The sequence below is a fragment of the Coregonus clupeaformis genome, unplaced genomic scaffold (assembly GCF_020615455.1).
Source record: "Coregonus clupeaformis isolate EN_2021a unplaced genomic scaffold, ASM2061545v1 scaf0470, whole genome shotgun sequence".
Classification (NCBI taxonomy): domain Eukaryota; kingdom Metazoa; phylum Chordata; class Actinopteri; order Salmoniformes; family Salmonidae; genus Coregonus; species Coregonus clupeaformis.
The window spans coordinates 252501-280000 of NW_025533925.1; the positions used below are offsets into that span (position 1 = coordinate 252501).

The following is a 27500-nucleotide window of genomic DNA, read 5'->3' on the forward strand; positions in this document are numbered from 1 at the left end:
GAGTGTTGGATGATACTGGTGACTGATCCTAGGTGTAGTGTGGAGGGACTAACCCAGCTGTTGGATGATACTGGTGACTGATCCTAGGTGTAGTGTGGAGGGACTAACCCAGCTGTTGGATGATACTGGTGACTGATCCTAGGTGTAGTGTGGAGGGACTAACCCAGCTGTTGGATGATACTGGTGACTGATCCTAGGTGTAGTGTGGAGGGACTAACCCAGCTGTTGGATGATACTGGTGACTGATCCTAGGTGTAGTGTGGAGGGACTAACCCAGCTGTTGGATGATACTGGTGACTGATCCTAGGTGTAGTGTTGGAGTAGGGACTAACCCAGCTGTTGGATGATACTGGTGACTGATCCTAGGTGTAGTGTGGAGGGACTAACCCAGCTGTTGGATGATACTGGTGACTGATCCTAGGTGTAGTGTGGAGGGACTAACCCAGCTGTTGGATGATACTGGTGACTGATCCTAGGTGTAGTGTGGAGGGACTAACCCAGCTGTTGGATGATACTGGTGACTGATCCTAGGTGTAGTGTGGAGGGACTAACCCAGCTGTTGGATGATACTGGTGACTGATCCTAGGTGTAGTGTGGAGGACTAACCCAGCTGTTGGATGATACTGGTGACTGATCCTAGGTGTAGTGTGGAGGGACTAACCCAGCTGTTGGATGATACTGGTGACTGATCCTAGGTGTAGTGTGGAGGGACTAACCCAGCTGTTGGATGATACTGGTGACTGATCCTAGGTGTAGTGTGGAGGGACTAACCCAGCTGTTGGATGATACTGGTGACTGATCCTAGGTGTAGTGTGGGATGATACTGGTGACTGATCCTAGGTGTAGTGTGGAGGGACTAACCCAGCTGTTGGATGATACTGGTGACTGATCCTAGGTGTAGTGGCTAACCCAGCTGTTGGATGATACTGGTGACTGATCCTAGGTGTAGTGTGGAGGGACTAACCCAGCTGTTGGATGATACTGGTGACTGATCCTAGGTGTAGTGTGGGAGACAACGGTGTTGGATGATACTGGTGACTGATCCTAGGTGTAGTGTGGAGGGACTAACCCAGCTGTTGGATGATACTGGTGACTGATCCTAGGTGTAGTGTGGAGGACTAACCCAGCTGTTGGATGATACTGGTGACTGATCCTAGGTGTAGTGTGGAGGGACTAACCCAGCTGTTGGATGATACTGGTGACTGATCCTAGGTGTAGTGTGGAGGGACTAACCCAGCTGTTGGATGATACTGGTGACTGATCCTAGGTGCAGTGTGGAGGGACTAACCCAGCTGTTGGATGATACTGGTGACTGATCCTAGGTGTAGTGTGGAGGGACTAACCCAGCTGTTGGATGATACTGGTGACTGATCCTAGGTGTAGTGTGGAGGGACTAACCCAGCTGTTGGATGATACTGGTGACTGATCCTAGGTGTAGTGTGGAGGGACTAACCCAGCTGTTGGATGATACTGGTGACTGATCCTAGGTGTAGTGTGGAGGGACTAACCCAGCTGTTGGATGATACTGGTGACTGATCCTAGGTGTAGTGTGGAGGGACTAACCCAGCTGTTGGATGATACTGGTGACTGATCCTAGGTGTAGTGTGGAGGGACTAACCCAGCTGTTGGATGATACTGGTGACTGATCCTAGGTGTAGTGTGGAGGGACTAACCCAGCTGTTGGATGATACTGGTGACTGATCCTAGGGGCAGTATCTCCGCCTCCTCTGGTAGAACCACCGTCAACTCCTCTACAGCAGGCAACTCCTACACACACACACAAAATTGTTCAGCGAATTTGTCAATGTGAATACGGTGCTAATTTTAGTTTTATTCACATGAAGTTCTGAATTCCCAGAGTAGAGGTCAGGGGTTAGAGCGGTCAGGAGTACCTCAGGCAGGGTCTCGCCCAGTGTTCTGATGGAACAGGGTTTCCTTGCCCGACTGAAGCCTTCATCATCATCTTCCTCTTCATCTGCCTGACCTGACACAACAGCCAGCGTCACACAGGAGGAAGAGGAGTCTGAGTCACTGTCTGAGGAGGAGCTGCTGCCGTCCCGCTGGTCCCTGGCACACACCCCGTCCTGGGGGAGGTCCTGGGGGAGGTCCTCCCCGTCCTGGGGGAGGTCCTGGGGGAGGTCCTCCCCGTCCTGGGGGAGGTCCTGGGGGAGGTCCTCCCCGTCCTGGGGGAGGTCCTGGGGGAGGTCCTCCCCGTCCTGGGGGAGGTCCTGGGGGGGGTCCTCCCCGTCCTGGGGGAGGTCCTCCCCGTCCTGGGGGAGGTCCTCCCCGTCCTGCGGGGGGTCCTGGGGGAGGGGGGTGTGTCCGTCTCCCAGCTCGGAGCTCCAGACAGAGTTGAGATTCTCCGTAACCTCCATCTCCTCCGCTCCTCCCGTTAACTCTCCCGGTAAGCGGCTGTCTGGGGTCACGGAGGTCAGTCCCTGAGGTTCTGTCTCAGCTGTGCATCTGTCCTCCCGGTGCTCGGTGCTGGTACCGTTGTTAGGTTCCGGTTCCTCTCCGTGTGTCTCTGCTGAGCTCTGAAGAACCTCCGGTACCACGGCCGTCTCCTCTGGTTGGGCCTCCATCCCGTTACCGGGTAGAGACTATATCACACCTGGGGATAAAGACACCACAACTACAGTCAACTGGGTTACAGTCACTAGGAACCAAACGGAACGAAGCGGGAGGGACTGAATTTGTTCAATAAGAAACGCTTAGGACTAGTTTTGTTGCAAAAAGTTTTACTACTGTGTGTACTAATGAATACACCCCTGGTTGCCTCGGAAACCACAGTGGAGACCCCTCAAGATGACATCTGGACCTGGATACCTCACAGACCGGTGGAGACCCCTCAAGATGACACCTGGACCTGGATACCTCACAGACCACAGTGGAGACCCCTCAAGATGACACCTGGACCTGGATACCTCACAGACCAGTGGAGACCCCTCAAGATGACACCTGGACCTGGATACCTCACAGACCACAGTGGAGACCCCTCAAGATGACACCTGGACCTGGATACCTCACAGACCAGTGGAGACCCCTCAAGATGACACCTGGACCTGGATACCTCACAGACCAGTGGAGACCCCTCAAGATGACATCTGGACCTGGATACCAGTTCCACAGCTTTTTGTTCAACAGGGCTGTATATAGCAATTTAATGTAGGGAGGCCGTGACTGGCCTCCCACTCCATTTAAGGAACACCTGGGATAGGATAAAGCAATCCTTCTACCCCCCCCAAAAAAAAAAAACATATTATAAAGTGGTTATCCCACTGGCTATAAGGTGAATGCACCAATTTGTAAGTCGCTCTGGATAAGAGTGTCTGCTAAATGACGTAAATGTAAATGTAGGTGGCGGTATATGCACCTTAAAAGTTGTATGCGATCCGCCAACCCAATCCCAAAGAAGAACCTGTCCTGCTCTGACAGAACTAGCTAGCTACATTAACCATTTAACTAGCTGCTGTTTGTAAAGCCGTTTCAAATACAACTGGAGGAACGGAAGCAAAGACCACCTAGCCTGAAAGGTAGCTTGCTAGCCAACAAGGTCAAAAGGGTTTTATATTGGGTATTCGGTTCTATCATCAATCGCTATTGAACCAAGCATGCCATGACTATGAAAATGGTATATTCTGAATCAGTGGAGGATGGAGAAAAACCCACACCTTTTCTTTTGGTGTGGATTGTTACCTATGAAGCTATCCACAATAATGATTAGCCACAAGTGTAATTTGCCATTCACCTTCAAAATAAAAGTCCCCCATTGAAACTGATGCAAACTGACATAATAATAATATGCCATTTAGCAGACGCTCTTATCCAAAGCGATTTACAGTCATGCGTGCATACATTTTTTTTGTGTATGGGTGGTCCCGGGGATCGAACCCACTACCTTGGCGTTACAAGCGCCGTGCTCTACCAGCTGAGCTACAGAGGACCACCATTTTCACATAAATAGAGAAATAATGCCAGATTTGGACTAGATAATAGTAAACGTCCAATATGAATGTTCAATAGGTACAACAGGCTGACTGGGCTAATGTGGCTCATTTCACACTGGTTTCAAAGTCCCGCAGTAAACGCTATGATGCTAACATGTGTAAACTCTTTGGAATGATAATCTGTGGATGTAACCGAGTAGGCTGACATCCCGTTTCATGGGTGCACACTAGAGGTAAGGCTGTACAGGTCATATATGTATGCATCCAATACAATTATACAGTCTAATACAGCCACAGTGGGATTCCAACTATTTGTTTTACTGCTTGTCTAATTCATTATTGTACTTCTTTTTAATTTATGTAACAACATTCCAACCTTGTTTAGTATCATCTAGTGTAAATATGGCATATTATTCCGCTCCAGCCACGAGCCCGTCCTCCCCAATTAAGGTACCACCAACCTCCTGTGAGGAGAGAATATCCACCGAATATGAAACTAATTTTACCTCGGTCAACTACCCTGCCCCATTTGTTACTTACAGATATTAGCTAACTTTAGAACTAGCTAGGTAACTAGTCTACTAGCCATATCTATGAAAAAAAAGACGTTTTACAATCGGAGTTCATACCACTGGAGTTAAATTCGTAGGTAGTCCACTAGCTAAAACTGTTATGTAGCTTGGTTGCTAGCTTGCTAGGCATTCTCAGAACCAGGTAACGTTACTGTTAGTCAGCGTTTTAAATTCTCTTTGGTAATGTATCGCCAATTCTGTATTATATCAGTGACATTACTACAATATTGCTTATCATATTACAGACGTGAAGATGGACTTACGTTAGAGTAGTTAAGGCTACAAAGCTGTTCTCTCAGCAGTCTGCTCTCTGCTACTCTCAGTACTCTGCTGTCTATTCTCTCCGCAACCGCTAAGTTATGTTCGCAACACGTTTTGATTCGGAAACAACGTGGTCTTGTTGTCTTCCGGGTTGTGGAACCTTTCTTTCCGCCGCCCGGTGAAATGACGGACAGTGTTGTCCGACGGACCAGCAGCATCCGCCGGAGTTGTCAATACAGAACGCGTGTGTTCAACCGATGATCTAACTTCGCACATTCAACTAAAACATGGTAAAATTACACTTATTTAACATGTATCTATATTTGCATGAATATATTTAGCTAGATTTATATAACGTTATAGCGCTCTTAGAACCTAGTGAATGTATACTGAACAAAAATATAAACGCAACAATTTGAACGATTTTACTGAGTTACAGTTCATATAAGGAAATCAATCAATTGAAATAAATTAATTAGGCCCTAATCTATGGATTTCACGTTACTTTCATAAGCGCCAAGTCTAGGTCCAAATAGCTTCTACCCCCAAGCCATAAGACTGCTGAACATCTAATCAAATGGCTACCCGGACTACTTGCGTTGAACTCCCCCTTTTTTTTAGCTGCTGCTACTCTGTTTATTATCTATGCAGTCACTTTACCCCTACCAACATGTACAAATTACCTCGACTAACCTGTACGCCCGCAGATAGCCTCGTTATTTTTAACTTTAGTTTATTTAGTAAATATTTTCTTAACTCTTATTTTTCTTAACTGCATTGTTGGTTAAGGGCTTGTAAGTAAGTATTTCACTGTAAGGTCTACACCTGTTGTATTCAGCGCATGTGACAAACACATTTTAATTTGATTTGACTGGGCAGGGGCGCAGCGATGGGTGGGCCTGGGAGGGCATAGGCCCACCCAGAATTAGTTTTCCCCCACAAAAGGGCTTTATTACAGACAGAAATACTCCTCAGTTTCATCAGCTGTCTGGGTGGCTGGTCTCAGACGATCCCGCAGGTGAAGAAGCCGGATGTGGAGGTCCTGGGCTGGTGTGGTGACACGTGGTCTGCGGTTATGAGGCCAAACTGCCAAATTCTCTAAAATGACATTGGAGGCAGCTTATGGTAGATAAATGAACATTAAATTCTCAGGCAACAGCTCTGGTGGACATTCCTGCAGTCAGCATGCCAATTGCACCCTCCCTCGAAACTTGTGACATCTGTGGCATTGTGTTGTGTGACAAAACTTCACATTTTAGTGGCCTTTTATACTCCCCAGCACAAGGTGCACGGGTGTAATGATCATGCTGTTTAATCAGCTTCTTGATATGCCACACCTGTCAACTGGATGGATTATCTTGGCAAAGGAGAAATGCTCACTAACTGGGATGTAAACAAATTTGTGCACAAAATTTGAAAGAAATAAGCTTTCTTTGCATATGGAACAATTCTGGGATCTTTTATTTCAGTTAATGAAACATGGGACCAACACTTTACATGTTGCTTTCATATTTTATTTTAGAATAATGGAAGACAGTGTTCTAACTGTTGTGTGTCTGTATCGGTGTGTGTGTGTGTGTGTGTGTGTGTGTGTGTGTAGCCGAAGGCGGGGAAAGGTAAACCAACTCAGAAGGAGAAGGTGTGTCATCCCTATAGCAGGAAAGCTGCTTACCTGGCCAGCCAGGAGATACGCCTCGGGAAGAAGGAGAGGTAAGGAGGGAGGGAGAGGAAGTCTGCTTACCTGGCCAGCCAGGACATAAAATACCAATCAAAAGTTTGGACAGACATTCTAGGGTTTTTCTTTATTTTTACTATTTTCCACCTTGTAGAATAATAGTGAAGACATCAAAACTATGAAATAACACATGGAATCATGTAGGACTACTGTTAAACAAATCAACATATATTTTATATTTGAGATCCTTCAAAGTAGCCACCCTTTGCCTTGATGACAGCTTTGCACGCTCTTGGCATTCTCTCAACCAGCTTCATGAGGAATGCTTTTCCAACAGTCTTGAAGGAGTTCCCACATATGCTGAGCACTTGTTGGCTGCTTTTCCTTCACTCTGCGGTTCAACTCATCCCAAACCATCTCAATTGGGTTGAGGTCGGGGGATTGTGGAGGCCAGGTCATCTGATGCAGCTCTCCATCACTCTCCTTCTTGGTCAAATAGCCCTTACACAGCCTGGAGGTGTGTTTTGGGTCATTGTCCTGTTGAAAAACAAATGATAGTCCCACTAAGCGCAAACCAGATGGGATGGCATATTGCTGCAGAATGCTGTGTAAGCCATGCTGGTTAAGTGTGCCTTGAATTCTAAATAAATCACAGACCGTGTCACCAGCAAAGCACCATCACACCTCCTTTCCACCGGTCTAATATCCATTGCTCGTGTTTCTTGGCCCAAGCAAGTCTCTTCTTCTTATTGGTGTCCTTTAGTAGTGGTTTCTTGCAGCAATTCGACCATGAAGGCCTGATTCACACAGTCCCCTCTGAACAGTTGATGATGATGAATCTGGTTGAGAGAATGCCAAGAGTTTGCAAAGCTGTCATCAAGGCAAAGGGTGGCTACTTTGAAGAATATAAAATATATTTTGATTTGTTTAACACTTTTTTTTGGTTACTACATGATTCCATATGTGTTATTTCATAGTTTTGATGTCTTCACTATTATTCTACAATGTAGAAAATAGTAAAAATAAAGAACCCTGGAATGAGTAAGTGTGTCCAAACTTTTGACTGGTACAGTATGTCTGGGAAAGAGAGAATCCTGTATATTGCTATATATTTATAAAGTTAAGTCTGTATCTCTGCCTCCAGACAGAAGAGTGAGAAGGCCACTCGTCTCAACAGCATCGGTGAGTCTGACAGTCTGTTACTATACTACTGTGTTACTATACTACTGTGTTACTATACTACTGTGTTACTATACTACTGTGATACTATACTACTGTACTACTGTGTTACTATACTACTATACTACTGTGTTACTATACTACTGTGTTACTATACTACTGTGTTACTTTGTTACTATACTACTGTGTTGCTTTGTTACTATACTACTGTGTTACTATACTACTATACTACTGTGTTACTATACTACTGTGTTACTATACTACTGTACTACTGTGTTACTATACTAATGTGTTACTATACTACTGTACTACTGTGTTACTTTGTTACTATACTACTGTGTTGCTTTGTTACTATACTAGTGTGTTACTATACTACTATACTACTGTGTTACTATACTACTGTGTTACTATACTACTGTACTACTGTGTTACTATACTACTATACTACTGTGTTACTGTACTACTGTGTTACTTTGTTACTATACTACTGTGTTACTATACTACTGTACTACTGTGTTACTTTGTTACTATACTACTGTGTTACTATACTACTGTACTACTGTGTTACTATACTACTATACTACTGTGTTACTATACTACTGTGTTACTATACTACTGTGTTACTATACTACTGTACTACTGTGTTACTTTGTTACTATACTACTGTGTTACTATACTACTGTACTACTGTGTTACTATACTACTATACTACTGTGTTACTGTACTACTGTGTTACTTTGTTACTATACTACTGTGTTACTATACTACTGTACTACTGTGTTACTATACTACTATACTACTGTGTTACTGTACTACTGTGTTACTTTGTTACTATACTACTGTGTTACTATACTAATGTGTTACTATACTACTGTACTACTGTGTTACTTTGTTACTATACTACTGTGTTGCTTTGTTACTATACTACTGTGTTACTATACTAATGTGTTACTATACTACTGTACTACTGTGTTACTTTGTTACTATACTACTGTGTTGCTTTGTTACTATACTAGTGTGTTACTATACTACTATACTACTGTGTTACTATACTACTGTGTTACTATACTACTGTACTACTGTGTTACTATACTACTATACTACTGTGTTACTGTACTACTGTGTTACTTTGTTACTATACTACTGTGTTACTATACTACTGTACTACTGTGTTACTTTGTTACTATACTACTGTGTTACTATACTACTGTACTACTGTGTTACTATACTACTATACTACTGTGTTACTGTACTACTGTGTTACTTTGTTACTATACTACTGTGTTACTATACTACTGTACTACTGTGTTACTATACTACTATACTACTGTGTTACTGTACTACTGTGTTACTTTGTTACTATACTACTGTGTTACTATACTCCTGTGTTACTATACTACTGTACTACTGTACTACTTTGTTACTATACTACTGTGTTACTATACTACTATACTACTGTGTTACTGTACTACTGTGTTACTTTGTTACTATACTACTGTGTTACTATACTACTGTACTACTGTGTTACTTTGTTACTATACTACTGTGTTACTATACTACTGTACTACTGTGTTACTATACTACTATACTACTGTGTTACTGTACTACTGTGTTACTTTGTTACTATACTACTGTGTTACTATACTACTGTACTACTGTGTTACTATACTACTATACTACTGTGTTACTGTACTACTGTGTTACTTTGTTACTATACTACTGTGTTACTATACTCCTGTGTTACTATACTACTGTACTACTGTGTTACTTTGTTACTATACTACTGTGTTACTATACTACTATACTACTGTGTTACTGTACTACTGTGTTACTTTGTTACTATACTACTGTACTACGGTGTTACTATACTACTATACTACTGTGTTACTGTACTACTGTGTTACTTTGTTACTATACTACTGTGTTACTATACTACTATACTACTGTGTTACTATACTTCTGTACTACTGTGTTACTATACTACTGTGTTACTATAATACTGTGTTACTATACTACTGTGCTACTATACTACTGTTACTATACTACTGTGTTGCTATACTACTGTGTTACTATACTACTGTACTGCTGTGTTACTATACTACTGTGTTACTATACTACTGTACTACTATACTACTGTTACTATACCACTGTGTTACTATACTACTCTACTACTGTGTTACTATACTACTGTTACTATACTACTGTGTTACTATACTACTGTGCTACTATACTACTGTACTACTGTGTTACTATACTACTGTGTTACTATACTACTGTGTTACTATACTACTGTGTTACTATACTACTGTGTTACTATACTATATGATATACTACTGTACTACTGTGTTACTATACTACTGTGTTACTATACTACTGTGTTACTGTACTACTGTGTTACTATACTACTATACTACTGTGTTACTATACTACTGTACTATACTACTCTACTACTGTGTTAATATACTACTGTGTTACTATACTACTGTGCTACTATACTACTATACTACTGTGTTACTATACTACTGTTACTATACTACTATACTACTGTGTTACTATACTACTGTGTTACTATACTACTGTGTTACTATACTACTGTGTTACTATACTATATGATATACTACTGTACTACTGTGTTACTATACTACTGTGTTACTATACTACTGTGTTACTGTACTACTGTGTTACTATACTACTGTGTTACTGTACTACTATACTAATGTGTTACTATACTAATGTGTTACTATACTACTATACTACTGTGTTACTGTACTACTGTGTTACTATACTACTGTTACTATACTACTCTACTACTGTGTTAATATACTACTGTGTTACTATACTACTGTGCTACTATACTACTATACTACTGTGTTACTATACTACTGTTACTATACTACTATACTACTGTGTTACTATACTACTGTGTTACTATACTACTGTGTTACTATACTACTGTGTTACTATACTATATGATATACTACTGTACTACTGTGTTACTATACTACTGTGTTACTATACTACTGTGTTACTATACTACTGTGTTACTGTACTACTGTGTTACTATACTACTGTGTTACTGTACTACTATACTACTGTGTTACTATACTACTATACTACTGTGTTACTGTACTACTGTGTTACTATACTACTGTTACTATACTACTCTACTACTGTGTTAATATACTACTGTGCTACTATACTACTGTGTTACTATACTACTATACTACTGTGTTACTATACTACTGTGTTACTATACTACTGTACTATACTACTCTACTACTGTGTTAATATACTACTGTGTTACTATACTACTGTGCTACTATACTACTATACTACTGTGTTACTATACTACTGTTACTATACTACTATACTACTGTGTTACTATACTACTGTGTTACTATACTACTGTGTTACTATACTATAGGATATACTACTGTACTACTGTGTTACTATACTACTGTGTTACTATACTACTGTGCTACTATACTACTATACTACTGTGTTACTATACTACTGTTACTATACTACTATACTACTGTGTTACTATACTACTGTGTTACTATACTACTGTGTTACTATACTATAGGATATACTACTGTACTACTGTGTTACTATACTACTGTGTTACTATACTACTGTGTTACTGTTACTGTACTACTGTTACTATAGCTACAGCTACTGGGCGGCAGGTAGCTTAGTGGTTAAGAGCGTTGTGCCAGTAACCGAAAGGTCGCTAGTTTTAATCCCCAAGCCGACTAGGTGAAAAATCTGTCGATGTGCCCTTGAGCAAGGCACTTAACCCTAATTGCTCCTGTAAGTCGCTCTGGATAAGAGCATGTGCTAAATGACTAAAACATAAAAATAATACTACTGTTACTGTAATACTATGTTACTGTGTTACTACTACTATGTTACTGTAATACTGTACTACTATGTTACTAATACTGTTACTGTACTACTGTGTTACTATTGTGTTACTGTAATATTATGTTACTACTATGTTACTGTAATACTGTTACTATAATACTGTACTACTATGTTACTAATACTGTAATACTGTTATTGTACTACTGTGTTACTATTGTGTTACTGTAATACTGTACTACTGTTACTGTAATACTGTTACTAATACTGTTACTGTAATACTGTGTTAATGTACATTCATATTCTCTCATTTCAATTTGACATTCGGGTCATTTAGGAGACGCTCTCATCCAGAGCGACTTACTTAGTACATTCATCTTCAGATAGCTAGGTGGGACCACCACATATCTCAGTAGTTAGTACATTCATCTTCAGATAGCTAGGTGGGACCACCACATATCTCAGTAGTTAGTACATTCATCTTCAGATAGCTAGGTGGGACCACCACATATCTCAGTAGTTAGTACATTCATCTTCAGATAGCTAGGTGGGACCACCACATATCTCAGTAGTTAGTACATTCATCTTCAGATAGCTAGGTGGGACCACCACATATCTCAGTAGTTAGTACATTCATCTTCAGATAGCTAGGTGGGACCACCACATATCTCAGTAGTTAGTACATTCATCTTCAGATAGCTAGGTGGGACCACCACATATCTCAGTAGTTAGTACATTCATCTTCAGATAGCTAGGTGGGACCACCACATATCTCAGTAGTTAGTGCATTCATCTTCAGATAGCTAGGTGGGACCACCACATATCTCAGTAGTTAGTACATTCATCTTCAGATAGCTAGGTGGGACCACCACATATCTCAGTAGTTAGTGCATTCATCTTCAGATAGCTAGGTGGGACCACCACATATCTCAGTAGTTAGTACATTAATCTTCAGATAGCTAGGTGGGACCACCACATATCTCAGTAGTTAGTGCATTCATCTTCAGATAGCTAGGTGGGACAACCACATATCTCAGTAGTTAGTACATTCATCTTCAGATAGCTAGGTGGGACAACCACATATCTCAGTAGTTAGTACATTAATCTTCAGATAGCTAGGTGGGACAACCACATATCTCAGTAGTTAGTACATTCATCTTCAGATAGCTAGGTGGGACCACCACATATCTCAGTAGTTAGTGCATTCATCTTCAGATAGCTAGGTGGGACCACCACATATCTCAGTAGTTAGTACATTCATCTTCAGATAGCTAGGTGGGACAACCACATATCTCAGTAGTTAGTACATTCATCTTCAGATAGCTAGGTGGGACCACCACATATCTCAGTAGTTAGTACATTCATCTTCAGATAGCTAGGTGGGACCACCACATATCTCAGTAGTTAGTACATTCATCTTCAGATAGCTAGGTGGGACCACCACATATCTCAGTAGTTAGTACATTCATCTTCAGATAGCTAGGTGGGACAACCACATATCTCAGTAGTTAGTACATTCATCTTCAGATAGCTAGGTGGGACCACCACATATCTCAGTAGTTAGTACATTCATCTTCAGATAGCTAGGTGGGACCACCACATATCTCAGTAGTTAGTACATTCATCTTCAGATAGCTAGGTGGGACCACCACATATCTCAGTAGTTAGTACATTCATCTTCAGATAGCTAGGTGGGACAACCACATATCTCAGTAGTTAGTACATTCATCTTCAGATAGCTAGGTGGGACCACCACATATCTCAGTAGTTAGTGCATTCATCTTCAGATAGCTAGGTGGGACAACCACATATCTCAGTAGTTAGTACATTCATCTTCAGATAGCTAGGTGGGACCACCACATATCTCAGTAGTTAGTACATTAATCTTCAGATAGCTAGGTGGGACCACCACATATCTCAGTAGTTAGTACATTCATCTTCAGATAGCTAGGTGGGACAACCACATATCTCAGTAGTTAGTGCATTCATCTTCAGATAGCTAGGTGGGACAACCACATATCTCAGTAGTTAGTACATTCATCTTCAGATAGCTAGGTGGGACCACCACATATCTCAGTAGTTAGTGCATTCATCTTCAGATAGCTAGGTGGGACAACCACATATCTCAGTAGTTAGTACATTCATCTTCAGATAGCTAGGTGGGACCACCACATATCTCAGTAGTTAGTACATTCATCTTCAGATAGCTAGGTGGGACCACCACATATCTCAGTAGTTAGTACATTCATCTTCAGATAGCTAGGTGGGACCACCACATATCTCAGTAGTTAGTACATTCATCTTCAGATAGCTAGGTGGGACCACCACATATCTCAGTAGTTAGTGCATTCATCTTCAGATAGCTAGGTGGGACCACCACATATCTCAGTAGTTAGTACATTCATCTTCAGATAGCTAGGTGGGACCACCACATATCTCAGTAGTTAGTACATTCATCTTCAGATAACTAGGTGGGACCACCACATATCTCAGTAGTTAGTACATTCATCTTCAGATAGCTAGGTTGGACAACCTCATATCTCAGTAGTCGGTCCATTTCTCCTCAATAAGGAGTTATCGTCAGTGCTAGTAAGAAAAGACAGGTGCAAGTAAGGTATGTACAGCGGTAGGGTTAGTGAGGTATGTACAGCGGTAGGGTTAGTGAGGTATGTACAGCGGTAGGGTTAGTAAGGTGAGGTATGTGCAGCGGTAGGGTTAGTAAGGTGAGGTATGTACAGCGGTAGGGTTAGTAAGGTGAGGTATGTACAGCGGTAGGGTTAGTGAGATATGTGCAGCGGTAGGGTTAGTAAGGTGAGGTATGTACAGCGGTAGGGTTAGTGAGGTATGTGCAGCGGTAGGGTTAGTAAGGTGAGGTATGTACAGCGGTAGGGTTAGTAAGGTGAGGTATGTACAGCGGTAGGGTTAGTAAGGTGAGGTATGTACAGCGGTAGGGTTAGTAAGGTGAGGTATGTACAGCGGTAGGATTAGCGAGGTGAGGTATGTACAGCGGTAGGATTAGCGAGGTGAGGTATGTACAGCGGTAGGGTTAGTAAGGTGAGGTATGTACAGCGGTAGGGTTAGTAAGGTGAGGTATGTACAGCGGTAGGGTTAGTAAGGTGAGGTATGTACAGCGGTAGGGTTAGTAAGGTGAGGTATGTACGGCGGTAGGGTTAGTAAGGTGAGGTATGTACGGCGGTATGGTTAGTGAGGTATGTACAGCGGTAGGGTTAGTAAGGTGAGGTATGTACAGCGGTAGGGTTAGTAAGGTGAGGTATGTACAGCGGTAGGGTTAGTGAGGTGAGGTATGTACAGCGGTAGGGTTAGTAAGGTGAGGTATGTACAGCGGTAGGGTGTTGGTTCCACTCTCTTACCTTTTATTGTGTGTATAGGTGAGAGGCTGCAGTGGTTTCAGAGCCAGCTGGACTCTGAGAAGACAGAGTTCACCAAACAGGACGCCTGCCACATCATAGAGAGGTCAGTACCCGTGTGTGGGGTCAGTACCCGTGTGTGTGTGGTCAGTACCCGTGTGTGTGTGGTCAGTACCCGTGTGTGTGTGGTCAGTACCCGTGTGTGTGTGGTCAGTACCCGTGTGTGTGTGGTCAGTACCCGTGTGTGTGTGGTCAGTACCCGTGTGTGTGTGGTCAGTACCCGTGTGTGTGTGTGGTCAGTACCCGTGTGTGTGTGTGGTCAGTACCCGTGTGTGTGTGTGGTCAGTACCCGTGCGTGTGTGTGGTCAGTACCCGTGCGTGTGTGTGGTCAGTACCCGTGTGTGTGTGTGGTCAGTACCCGTGCGTGTGTGTGGTCAGTACCCGTGCGTGTGTGTGGTCAGTACCCGTGTGTGTGTGTGGTCAGTACCCGTGCGTGTGTGTGGTCAGTACCCGTGTGTGTGTGTGGTCAGTACCCGTGTGTGTGTGGGGTCAGTACCCGTGTGTGTGTGGGGTCAGTACCCGTGTGTGTGTGGGGTCAGTACCCGTGTGTGTGTGGGGTCGGTACCCGTGTGTGTGGTCGGTACCCGTGTGTGTGGTCGGTACCCGTGTGTGTGTGGTCGGTACCCGTGTGTGTGTGGTCGGTACCCGTGTGTGTGTGGTCGGTACCCGTGTGTGTGTGGTCGGTACCCGTGTGTGTGTGGTCGGTACCGCGTGTGTGTGGTCGGTACCCGTGTGTGTGTGGTCGGTACCCGTGTGTGTGGTCAGTACCCGTGTGTGTGGTCAGTACCCGTGTGTGTGGTCAGTACCCGTGTGTGTGTGGTCAGTACCCGTGTGTGTGGTCGGTACCCGTGTGTGTGGTCGGTACCCGTGTGTGTGTGTGGTCGGTACCCGTGTGTGTGTGTGGTCGGTTCCGTGTGTGTGTGTGGTCGGTACCCGTGTGTGTGTGTGGTCGGTACCCGTGTGTGTGTGTGTGGTCGGTACCCGTGTGTGTGTGTGGTCGGTACCCGTGTGTGTGTGTGGTCGGTACCCGTGTGTGTGTGTGGTCGGTACCCGTGTGTGTGTGTGGTCGGGTACCCGTGTGTGTGTGTGGTCGGTACCCGTGTGTGTGGTCGGTACCCGTGTGTGTGTGGTCGGTACCCGTGTGTGTGTGGTCGGTACCCGTGTGTGTGTGGTCGGTACCCGTGTGTGTGTGGTCGGTACCCGTGTGTGTGTGGTCGGTACCCGTGTGTGTGTGGTCGGTACCCGTGTGTGTGTGGTCGGTACCCGTGTGTGTGTGTGGTCGGTACCCGTGTGTGTGAGGTCGGTACCCGTGTGTGAGGTCGGTACCCGTGTGTGAGGTCGGTACCCGTGTGTGGTCGGTACCCGTGTGTGTGTGGTCGGTACCCGTGTGTGTGTGGTCAGTACCCGTGTGTGTGTGGTCAGTACCCGTGTGTGTGAGGTCAGTACCCGTGTGTGTGGTCGGTACCCGTGTGTGTGTGGTCAGTACCCGTGTGTGTGGTCGGTACCCGTGTGTGTGTGTGGTCAGTACCCGTGTGTGTGTGGTCGGTACCTGTGTGTGTGTGTGGTCAGTACCCGTGTGTGAGGTCAGTACCCGTGTGTGAGGTCGGTACCCGTGTGTGTGGTCGGTACCCGTGTGTGTGTGGTCGGTACCCGTGTGTGTGTGGTCGGTACCCGTGTGTGTGGTCGGTACCCGTGTGTGTGTGGTCAGTACCCGTGTGTGTGAGGTCAGTACCCGTGTGTGTGGTCGGTACCCGTGTGTGTGTGGTCGGTACCCGTGTGTGTGTGGTCGGTACCCGTGTGTGTGTGTGGTCGGTACCCGTGTGTGTGTGTGGTCGGTACCCGTGTGTGTGTGTGGTCGGTACCCGTGTGTGAGGTCGGTACCCGTGTGTGTGGTCGGTACCCGTGTGTGTGGTCGGTACCCGTGTGTGTGTGGTCGGTACCCGTGTGTGTGGTCGGTACCCGTGTGTGTGTGGTCGGTACCCGTGTGTGTGTGTGGTCGGTACCCGTGTGTGTGTGGTCGGTACCCGTGTGTGTGTGTGGTCGGTACCCGTGTGTGTGTGTGGTCGGTACCCGTGTGTGTGTGGTCGGTACCCGTGTGTGTGTGTGGTCGGTACCGTGTGTGTGTGGTCGGTACCCGTGTGTGTGTGGTCGGTACCCGTGTGTGTGTGGTCGGTACCCGTGTGTGTGTGGTCGGTACCCGTGTGTGTGTGGTCGGTACCCGTGTGTGTGGTCGGTACCCGTGTGTGAGGTCAGTACCCGTGTGTGTGGTCAGTACCCGTGTGTGTGAGGTCAGTTCCCGTGTGTGTGAGGTCAGTACCCGTGTGTGAGGTCAGTACCCGTGTGTGAGGTCAGTACCCGTGTGTGTGAGGTCAGTACCCGTGTGTGTGTGGTCGGTACCCGTGTGTGTGAGGTCAGTACCCGTGTGTGAGGTCAGTACCCGTGTGTGTGGTCAGTACCCGTGTGTGGGCTTTGCTCTTCCTCTTTGATTTCCACAAACTGTTCCTTTCTCCGTGTTTGTGTGTTATAATGGTTTCGACTTGAGGCTGTAGTTTGTTAGGGGTGCCAGGTGGGTCGTGCATACCAGAGAAGAGTCAGATTTCTCCTTTTGTTGGTGAGTTGGTCTCATCTTTCAGTCAGGTCTAGTGGGAACCACACATGCAGAGTCTCTTCTTATTATTGGTGTCCTTTAGTAGTGGTTTCTTTACAGCAATTCCACCATGAAGGCCGGATTCACACAGTCCCCTCTGAACAGTTGATGTTGAGATGTGTCTGTTACTTGAACTCTGTGAAGCATTTATTTGGGCTGCAATTTCTGAGGCTGGTAACTCTAATGAACTTATCTTCTGCAGCAGAGGTAACTCTGGGTCTTCCTTTCCTGTGGCTGTCCTCATGAGAGCCAGTTTCATAATAGCGCTTGATTGTTTTTGCGACTGCACTTGAAGAAACTTTCAAAGTTCTTGACATTTTCCGTATTGACTGACCTTCATGTCTTAAAGTAATGATGGACTGTCATTTCTCTTTGCTTATTTGAGCTGTTCTTGCCATAATATGGACTTGGTCTTTTACCAAATAGGGCTATCTTCTGTATACCACCCCTACCTTGTCACAACACAACTGATTGTCTCAAACGCATTAGGAAGGAAAGAAATTCCACAAATTAACTTTTAAGAAGGCACACCTGTTAATTGAAATGCATTCCAGGTGACTACCTCATGAAGCTGGTTGAGAGAATGCCAAGAGTGTGCAAAGCTGTCATCAAAGGCAAAGGGTGGCTACTTTGAAGAATATAAAATATATGTTGATTTGTTTAACACTTCTTTGGTTACTCCATGATTCCATATGTGTTATTTAATGTAGAAAATAGTAAAAAATAATGAAAGAGCCTTGAATGAGTAGGTGTGTCCAAACTATTGACTGGTTCTGTATCTACCTCTCTTACTCCAGTATCCCTGGGTTCAGGTGACTATATACCGGGTCAGTACCAGTACCATATTATACTGGAGTGATGGAGGTAGATATGTATAGGGTTCAGGTGACTATATACCGGGTCAGTACCAGTACCATATTATACTGGAGTGATGGAGGTAGATATGTATAGGGGTAAGGTGACTATATACAGGGTCAGTTCCAGTACCATATTAACAATGTCCAGGGATACTGGAGTGATGGAGGTAGATATGTATAGGGGTGAGGTGACTATATACAGGGTCAGTTCCAGTACCATATTAACAATGTGCAGGGATACTGGAGTGATGGAGGTAGATATGTATAGGGGTGAGGTGACTATATACAGGGTCAGTTCCAGTACCATATTAACAATGTGCAGGGATACTGGAGTGATGGAGGTAGATATGTATAGGGGTGAGGTGACTATATACAGGGTCAGTTCCAGTACCATATTAACAATGTGCAGGGATACTGGAGTGATGGAGGTAGATATGTATAGGGGTGAGGTGACTATATACAGGGTCAGTTCCAGTACCATATTAACAATGTGCAGGGATACTGGAGTGATGGAGGTAGATCCAGTGCATTCAGAAAGTATTCAGACCCCTTGACTTTTTCCACATTTTGTTACCATACACCCATATTCTAAAATTGATTAAATGAAAACATTTCCTCATCAATCTACACACAATACCCCATAATGACAAAGTAAAAACATGTTTTTTAGAAATCTTTGCAAATGTATTAAAAATAAACAACTGAAATACCGTATTTACATAAGTATTCAGACCCTTTGCTATGAGACTCGAAATTGAGCTCCGGTGCATCCTGTTTCCATTGATCATCTTTGAGATGTTTTTGCAACTTGATTGGAGACCACCTGTCGTAAATTCAATTGATTGGACATGATTTGGAAAGGCACACACCTGTCTATATAAGGTCCCACAGTTGACAGTGCATGTCAGAGCAAAAACCAAGAAACAAACGGATAAACTGAAACAGCCTGATAAACAGAAATTGTCCGTAGAGCTCCGAGATAGATCTGTGCCCCGACACAATCCTGGGGAAGGGTACCAAAACAATTCTGCGGCATTGAAGGTCCCCAAGAGCACAGTGGCCTCCATCATTCTTAAATGGAAGAAGTTTGGAACCACCAACACTCTTCCTAGAGCTGGCCGCCCGGCCAAACTGAGCAATCGGGGGAGAAGGGCCTTTGGTCAGGGAGGTGACCAAGAACCCGATGGTCACTCTGACAGAGCTCCAGAGTTCCTCTGTGGAGATGAACCTTCCAGAAGGACAACCATTACATTTACATTTGAGTCATTTAGCAGACGCTCTTATCCAGAGTGACTTACAGTTAGTGAGTGCATACATTATTTTTATTTTTTTCATACTGGCCACCCGTGGGAATCGAACCCACAACCCTGGCATTGCAAAGGCCATGCTCTACCAACTGAACTACATCCCTGCCGGCCATTCCCTCCCCTACCCTGGACGACGCTGGGCCAATTGTGCGCCGCCCCATGGGTCTCCCGGTCACGGCCGGCTACGACAGAGCCTGGATTCGAACCAGGATCTCTAGTGGCACAGCTAGCACTGCGATGCAGTGCCTTAGACCACTGCGCCACTCAGGGAGATACAATCTCTGCAGCACTCCACCAATCAGGCCTTTATGGTAGAGTGGCCAGACGGAAGCCACTCCTCAGTAAAAGGCACATGACAGCCCGCTTGGAGTTTGCCAAAAGGCACCTAAAGGACTCTCAGACCATGGGAAACAAGGTTGAATGCAAAGTGTCACGTCTGGAGGAAATCTGGCACCATTCCTATGGTGAAGCATGGTGGTGGCAGCATCATGCTGTGGGGATGTTTTTCATCAGCAGGGACTTCATATTAGTGGATTCTAATAGAGATACACTATATATACAGCAGTATGTGGACACCCCTTCATATTAGTGGATTCTAATAGAGATGCACTATATATACAGCAGTATGTGGACACCCCTTCATATTAGTGGATTCTAATAGAGATACACTATATATACAGCAGTATGTGGACACCCCTTCATATTAGTGGATTCTAATAGAGATACACTATATATCCAGCAGTATGTGGACACCCCTTCATATTAGTGGATTCTAGTAGAGATACACTATATATACAGCAGTATGTGGACACCCCTTCATATTAGTGGATTCTAATAGAGATATACTATATATACAGCAGTATGTGGACACCCCTTCATATTAGTGGATTCTAATAGAGATACACTATATATACAGCAGTATGTGGACACCCCTTCATATTAGTGGATTCTAGTAGAGATACACTATATATACAGCAGTATGTGGACACCCCTTCATATTAGTGGATTCTAATAGAGATACACTATATATACAGCAGTATGTGGACACCCCTTCATATTAGTGGATTCTAATAGAGATACACATATATACAGCAGTATGTGGACACCCCTTCATATTAGTGGATTCTAATAGAGATACACTATATATACAGCAGTATGTGGACACCCCTTCATATTAGTGGATTCTAATGAGATACACTATATATCCAGCAGTATGTGGACACCCCTTCATATTAGTGGATTCTAATAGAGATACACTATATATACAGCAGTATGTGGACACCCCTTCATATTAGTGGATTCTAATAGAGATACACTATATATCCAGCAGTATGAGGACACCCCTTCATATTAGTGGATTCTAATAGAGATACACTATATATCCAGCAGTATGTGGACACCCCTTCATATTAGTGGATTCTAATAGAGATACACTATATATACAGCAGTATGTGGACACCCCTTCATATTAGTGGATTCTAATAGAGATACACTATATATCCAGCAGTATGTGGACACCCCTTCATATTAGTGGATTCTAATAGAGATACACTATATATACAGCAGTATGTGGACACCCCTTCATATTAGTGGATTCTAATAGAGATACACTATATATCCAGCAGTATGTGGACACCCCTTCATATTAGTGGATTCTAATAGAGATACACTATATATACAGCAGTATGTGGACACCCCTTCATATTAGTGGATTCTAATAGAGATACACTATATATCCAGCAGTATGTGGACACCCCCTTCATATTAGTGGATTCTAATAGAGATACACTATATATCCAGCAGTATGTGGACACCCCTTCATATTAGTGGATTCTAATAGAGATACACTCTATATCCAGCAGTATGTGGACACCCCTTCATATTAGTGGATTCTAATAGAGATACACTATATATCCAGCAGTATGTGGACACCCCTTCATATTAGTGGATTCTAATAGAGATACACTATATATACAGCAGTATGTGGACACCCCTTCATATTAGTGGATTCTAATAGAGATACACTATATATCCAGCAGTATGTGGACACCCCTTCATATTAGTGGATTCTAATAGAGATACACTATATATACAGCAGTATGTGGACACCCCTTCATATTAGTGGATTCTAATAGAGATACACTATATATCCAGCAGTATGAGGACACCCCTTCATATTAGTGGATTCTAATAGAGATACACTATATATACAGCAGTATGTGGACACCCCTTCATATTAGTGGATTCTAATAGAGATACACTATATATACAGCAGTATGAGGACACCCCTTCATAGTAGTGGATTCTAATAGAGATACACTATATATCCAGCAGTATGTGGACACCCCTTCATATTAGTGGATTCTAATAGAGATACACTATATATACAGCAGTATGTGGACACCCCTTCATATTAGTGGATTCTAATAGAGATACACTATATATCCAGCAGTATGTGGACACCCCTTCATATTAGTGGATTCTAATAGAGATACACTATATATCCAGCAGTATGTGGACACCCCTTCATATTAGTGGATTCTAATAGAGATACACTATATATCCAGCAGTATGTGGACACCCCTTCATATTAGTGGATTCTAATAGAGATACACTATATATACAGCAGTATGTGGACACCCCTTCATATTAGTGGATTCTAATAGAGATACACTATATATACAGCAGTATGTGGACACCCCTTCATATTAGTGGATTCTAATAGAGATACACTCTATATCCAGCAGTATGTGGACACCCCTTCATATTAGTGGATTCTAATAGAGATACACTATATATCCAGCAGTATGTGGACACCCCTTCATATTAGTGGATTCTAATAGAGATACACTATATATACAGCAGTATGTGGACACCCCTTCATATTAGTGGATTCTAATAGAGATACACTCTATATCCAGCAGTATGTGGACACCCCTTCATGTTAGTGGATTCTAATAGAGATACACTCTATATCCAGCAGTATGTGGACACCCCTTCATATTAGTGGATTCTAATAGAGATGCACTATATATACAGCAGTATGTGGACACCCCTTCATATTAGTGGATTCTAATAGAGATACACTATATATACATCAGTATGTGGACACCCCTTCATATTAGTGGATTCTAATAGAGATGCACTCTATATCCAGCAGTATGTGGACACCCCTTCATATTAGTGGATTCTAATAGAGATACACTATATATACAGCAGTATGTGGACACCCCTTCATATTAGTGGATTCTAATAGAGATACACTATATATCCAGCAGTATGTGGACACCCCTTCATATTAGTGGATTCTAATAGAGATACACTATATATACAGCAGTATGTGGACACCCCTTCATATTAGTGGATTCTAATAGAGATACACTATATATACAGCAGTATGTGGACACCCCTTCATATTAGTGGATTCTAATAGAGATACACTCTATATCCAGCAGTATGTGGACACCCCTTCATATTAGTGGATTCTAATAGAGATACACTCTATATACAGCAGTATGTGGACACCCCTTCATATTAGTGGATTCTAATAGAGATACACTATATATACAGCAGTATGTGGACACCCCTTCATATTAGTGGATTCTAATAGAGATACACTATATATACAGCAGTATGTGGACACCCCTTCATATTAGTGGATTCTAATAGAGATACACTATATATACAGCAGTATGTGGACACCCCTTCATATTAGTGGATTCTAATAGAGATACACTATATATCCAGCAGTATGTGGACACCCCTTCATATTAGTGGATTCTAATAGAGATACACTATATATACAGCAGTATGTGGACACCCCTTCATATTAGTGGATTCTAATAGAGATACACTATATATCCAGCAGTATGTGGACACCCCTTCATATTAGTGGATTCTAATAGAGATACACTATATATACAGCAGTATGTGGACACCCCTTCATATTAGTGGATTCTAATAGAGATACACTATATATCCAGCAGTATGTGGACACCCCTTCATATTAGTGGATTCTAATAGAGATACACTATATATCCAGCAGTATGTGGACACCCCCTTCATATTAGTGGATTCTAATAGAGATACACTATATATCCAGCAGTATGTGGACACCCCTTCATATTAGTGGATTCTAATAGAGATACACTATATATCCAGCAGTATGTGGACACCCCTTCATATTAGTGGATTCTAATAGAGATACACTATATATACAGCAGTATGTGGACACCCCTTCATATTAGTGGATTCTAATAGAGATACACTATATATACAGCAGTATGTGGACACCCCTTCATATTAGTGGATTCTAATAGAGATACACTATATATACAGCAGTATGTGGACACCCCTTCATATTAGTGGATTCTAATAGAGATACACTATATATACAGCAGTATGTGGACACCCCTTCATATTAGTGGATTCTAATAGAGATACACTATATATACAGCAGTATGTGGACACCCCTTCATATTAGTGGATTCTAATAGAGATACACTCTATATCCAGCAGTATGTGGACACCCCTTCATGTTAGTGGATTCTAATAGAGATACACTATATATACAGCAGTATGTGGACACCCCTTCATATTAGTGGATTCAATAGAGATGCACTATATATACAGCAGTATGTGGACACCCCTTCATATTAGTGGATTCTAATAGAGATGCACTATATATACAGCAGTATGTGGACACCCCTTCATATTAGTGGATTCTAATAGAGATGCACTATATATCCAGCAGTATGTGGACACCCCTTCATGTTAGTGGATTCTAATAGAGATGCACTATATATACAGCAGTATGTGGACACCCCTTCATGTTAGTGGATTCTAATAGAGATACACTATATATACAGCAGTATGTGGACACCCCTTCATATTAGTGGATTCTAATAGAGATGCACTATATATACAGCAGTATGTGGACACCCCTTCATATTAGTGGATTCTAATAGAGATGCACTATATATCCAGCAGTATGTGGACACCCCTTCATATTAGTGGATTCTAATAGAGATACACTATATATACAGCAGTATGTGGACACCCCTTCATATTAGTGGATTCTAATAGAGATGCACTATATATACAGCAGTATGTGGACACCCCTTCATATTAGTGGATTCTAATAGAGATACACTATATATCCAGCAGTATGTGGACACCCCTTCATATTAGTGGATTCTAATAGAGATGCACTATATATCCAGCAGTATGTGGACACCCCTTCATATTAGTGGATTCTAATAGAGATACACTATATATACAGCAGTATGTGGACACCCCTTCATATTAGTGGATTCTAATAGAGATACACTATATATCCAGCAGTATGTGGACACCCCTTCATATTAGGGGTTTTGGCTATTTCAGGCACATCCATTGCTGACAGGTGCATAAAATTGAGCGCACAGCCATGCAATCTCCAAACATTGGCAGAATGGCCTTACTGAAGAGCTCAGTGACTTTCAACGTGGCACTGTCATAGGATGCCACCTTTCCAACAAGTCAGTTCGTCAAATTTCTGCCCTGCTAGAGCTGCCCTGGTCAACTGTAAGTGCTGTTATTGTGAAGTGGAAATGTCTAGGAGCAACAACGGCTCAGCTGCAAAGTGGTAGGCCACACAAGCTCACAGAACGGGATCACCGAGTGCTGAAGCTCGTAGTGCGTAAAAATCACTGTGATAAAGCACCAAGGAGCAGCGAGGAGAGACAAGTGGTCTCACCAACAACATGTTGATGATGTGGGGGGAGGCCAGGGGGAGCTGCTCATTTGATGGCTAAATGGAGCAGGCCTTTGCCGAGAAGCTGCTTAACATTTACATTTAAGTAATTTAGCAGACGCTCTTATCCAGAGCGACTTACAGTTAGTGAGTGCATACATTTTTCATACTGGCCCCCCCGTGGGAAGTACCTGCCCCTCGTGGCTTGGACAGCCTCGGTGGAGGTACCAGCCCCTCATGGCTTGGACAGCCTCGGTGGAAGTACCTGCCCCCTCGTGGCTTGGACAGCCTCGGTGGAGGTACCAGCCCCTCATGGCTTGGACAGCCTCGGTGGAAGTACCTGCCCCCTCGTGGCTTGGACAGCCTCGGTGGAAGTACCTGCCCCTCATGGCTTGGACAGCCTCGGTGGAAGTACCTGCCCCCTCATGGCTTGGACAGCCTCGGTGGAAGTACCTGCCCCCTCATGGCTTGGACAGCCTCGGTGGAGGTGTAAACTGGTGGAGCTGATATTCGTCAGTCTCGACCACGTACACAGGCTTGCAGGGCGTGGCCTCCAGATCTCGACCACGTACACAGGCTTGCAGGGCGTGGCCTCCAGATCTCGACCACGTACACAGGCTTGCAGGGCGTGGCCTCCAGATCTCGACCACGTACACAGGCTTGCAGGGCGTGGCCTCCAGATCTCGACCACGTACACAGGCTTGCAGGGCGTGGCCTCCAGATCTCGACCACGTACACAGGCTTGCAGGGCGTGGCCTCCAGATCTCGACCACGTACACAGGCTTGCAGGGCGTGGCCTCCAGATCTCGACCACGTACACAGGCTTGCAGGGCGTGGCCTCCAGATCTCGACCACGTACACAGGCTTGCAGGGCGTGGCCTCCAGATCTCGACCACGTACACAGGCTTGCAGGGCGTGGCCTCCAGATCTCGACCACGTACACAGGCTTGCAGGGCGTGGCCTCCAGATCTCGACCACGTACACAGGCTTGCAGGGCGTGGCCTCCAGATCTCGACCACGTACACAGGCTTGCAGGGCGTGGCCTCCAGATCTCGACCACGTACACAGGCTTGCAGGGCGTGGCCTCCAGATCTCGACCACGTACACAGGCTTGCAGGGCGTGGCCTCCAGATCTCGACCACGTACACAGGCTTGCAGGGCGTGGCCTCCAGATCTCGACCACGTACACAGGCTTGCAGGGCGTGGCCTCCAGATCTCGACCACGTACACAGGCTTGCAGGGCGTGGCCTCCAGATCTCGACCACGTACACAGGCTTGCAGGGCGTGGCCTCCAGATCTCGACCACGTACACAGGCTTGCAGGGCGTGGCCTCCAGATCTCGACCACGTACACAGGCTTGCAGGGCGTGGCCTCCAGATCTCGACCACGTACACAGGCTTGCAGGCGTAGCCTCCAGATCTCGACCACGTACACAGGCTTGCAGGGCGTGGCCTCCAGATCTCGACCACGTACACAGGCTTGCAGGGCGTGGCCTCCAGATCTCGACCACGTACACAGGCTTGCAGGGCGTGGCCTCCAGATCTCGACCACGTACACAGGCTTGCAGGGCGTGGCCTCCAGATCTCGACCACGTACACAGGCTTGCAGGGCGTGGCCTCCAGATTGCGGGCCTGACAAGAAGTAGGGCAAAGCAGTTGTCTAGGTGCTGCTCTGTTCCAGCTGTTGAGGGCAGCCTGGCTGTATGGAGGAGAAGGTACTGCTCTGTTCCAGCAGTTGAGGGCAGCCTGGCTGTATGGAGGAGAAGGTACTGCTCTGTTTCAGCTGTTGAGGGCAGCCTAGCTGTATGGAGAAGGTACTGCTCTGTTTCAGCTGTTGAGGGCAGCCTAGCTGTATGGAGAAGGTACTGCTCTGTTCCAACTGTTGAGGGCAGCCTGGCTGTATGGAGGAGAAGGTGCTGCTCTGTTCCAGCTGTTGAGGGCAGCCTGGCTGTATGGAGGAGAAGGTGCTGCTCTGTTCCAGCTGTTGAGGGCAGCCTGGCTGTATGGAGAAGGTACTGCTCTGTTTCAGC

At 44.3% G+C, this 27500-nt stretch overlaps 2 protein-coding genes across 2 annotated transcripts in view; one reads left to right on the forward strand and one right to left on the reverse strand.

The window, feature by feature from the left end:
* Positions 1 to 4883, reverse strand: part of naf1 (nuclear assembly factor 1 homolog (S. cerevisiae)) — a 30702-nt gene extending 25819 nt beyond the window's left edge. The window contains exons 1-3 of the mRNA XM_045215537.1: positions 4783 to 4883; positions 1893 to 3110; positions 1674 to 1767 (exon numbers count right to left, since the gene is read on the reverse strand). Of these exons, the coding sequence (XP_045071472.1) occupies positions 1674 to 1767; positions 1893 to 2582 (784 nt within the window). The 5' untranslated portion in view covers positions 2583 to 3110; positions 4783 to 4883. The remainder of the gene's footprint in view (positions 1 to 1673; positions 1768 to 1892; positions 3111 to 4782) is intronic.
* Positions 4884 to 4966: 83 nt separating this feature from the next.
* Positions 4967 to 27500, forward strand: part of tma16 (translation machinery associated 16 homolog) — a 26693-nt gene continuing 4159 nt past the window's right edge. The window contains exons 1-4 of the mRNA XM_045215534.1: positions 4967 to 5070; positions 6381 to 6490; positions 7600 to 7637; positions 14888 to 14972. Of these exons, the coding sequence (XP_045071469.1) occupies positions 5068 to 5070; positions 6381 to 6490; positions 7600 to 7637; positions 14888 to 14972 (236 nt within the window). The 5' untranslated portion in view covers positions 4967 to 5067. The remainder of the gene's footprint in view (positions 5071 to 6380; positions 6491 to 7599; positions 7638 to 14887; positions 14973 to 27500) is intronic.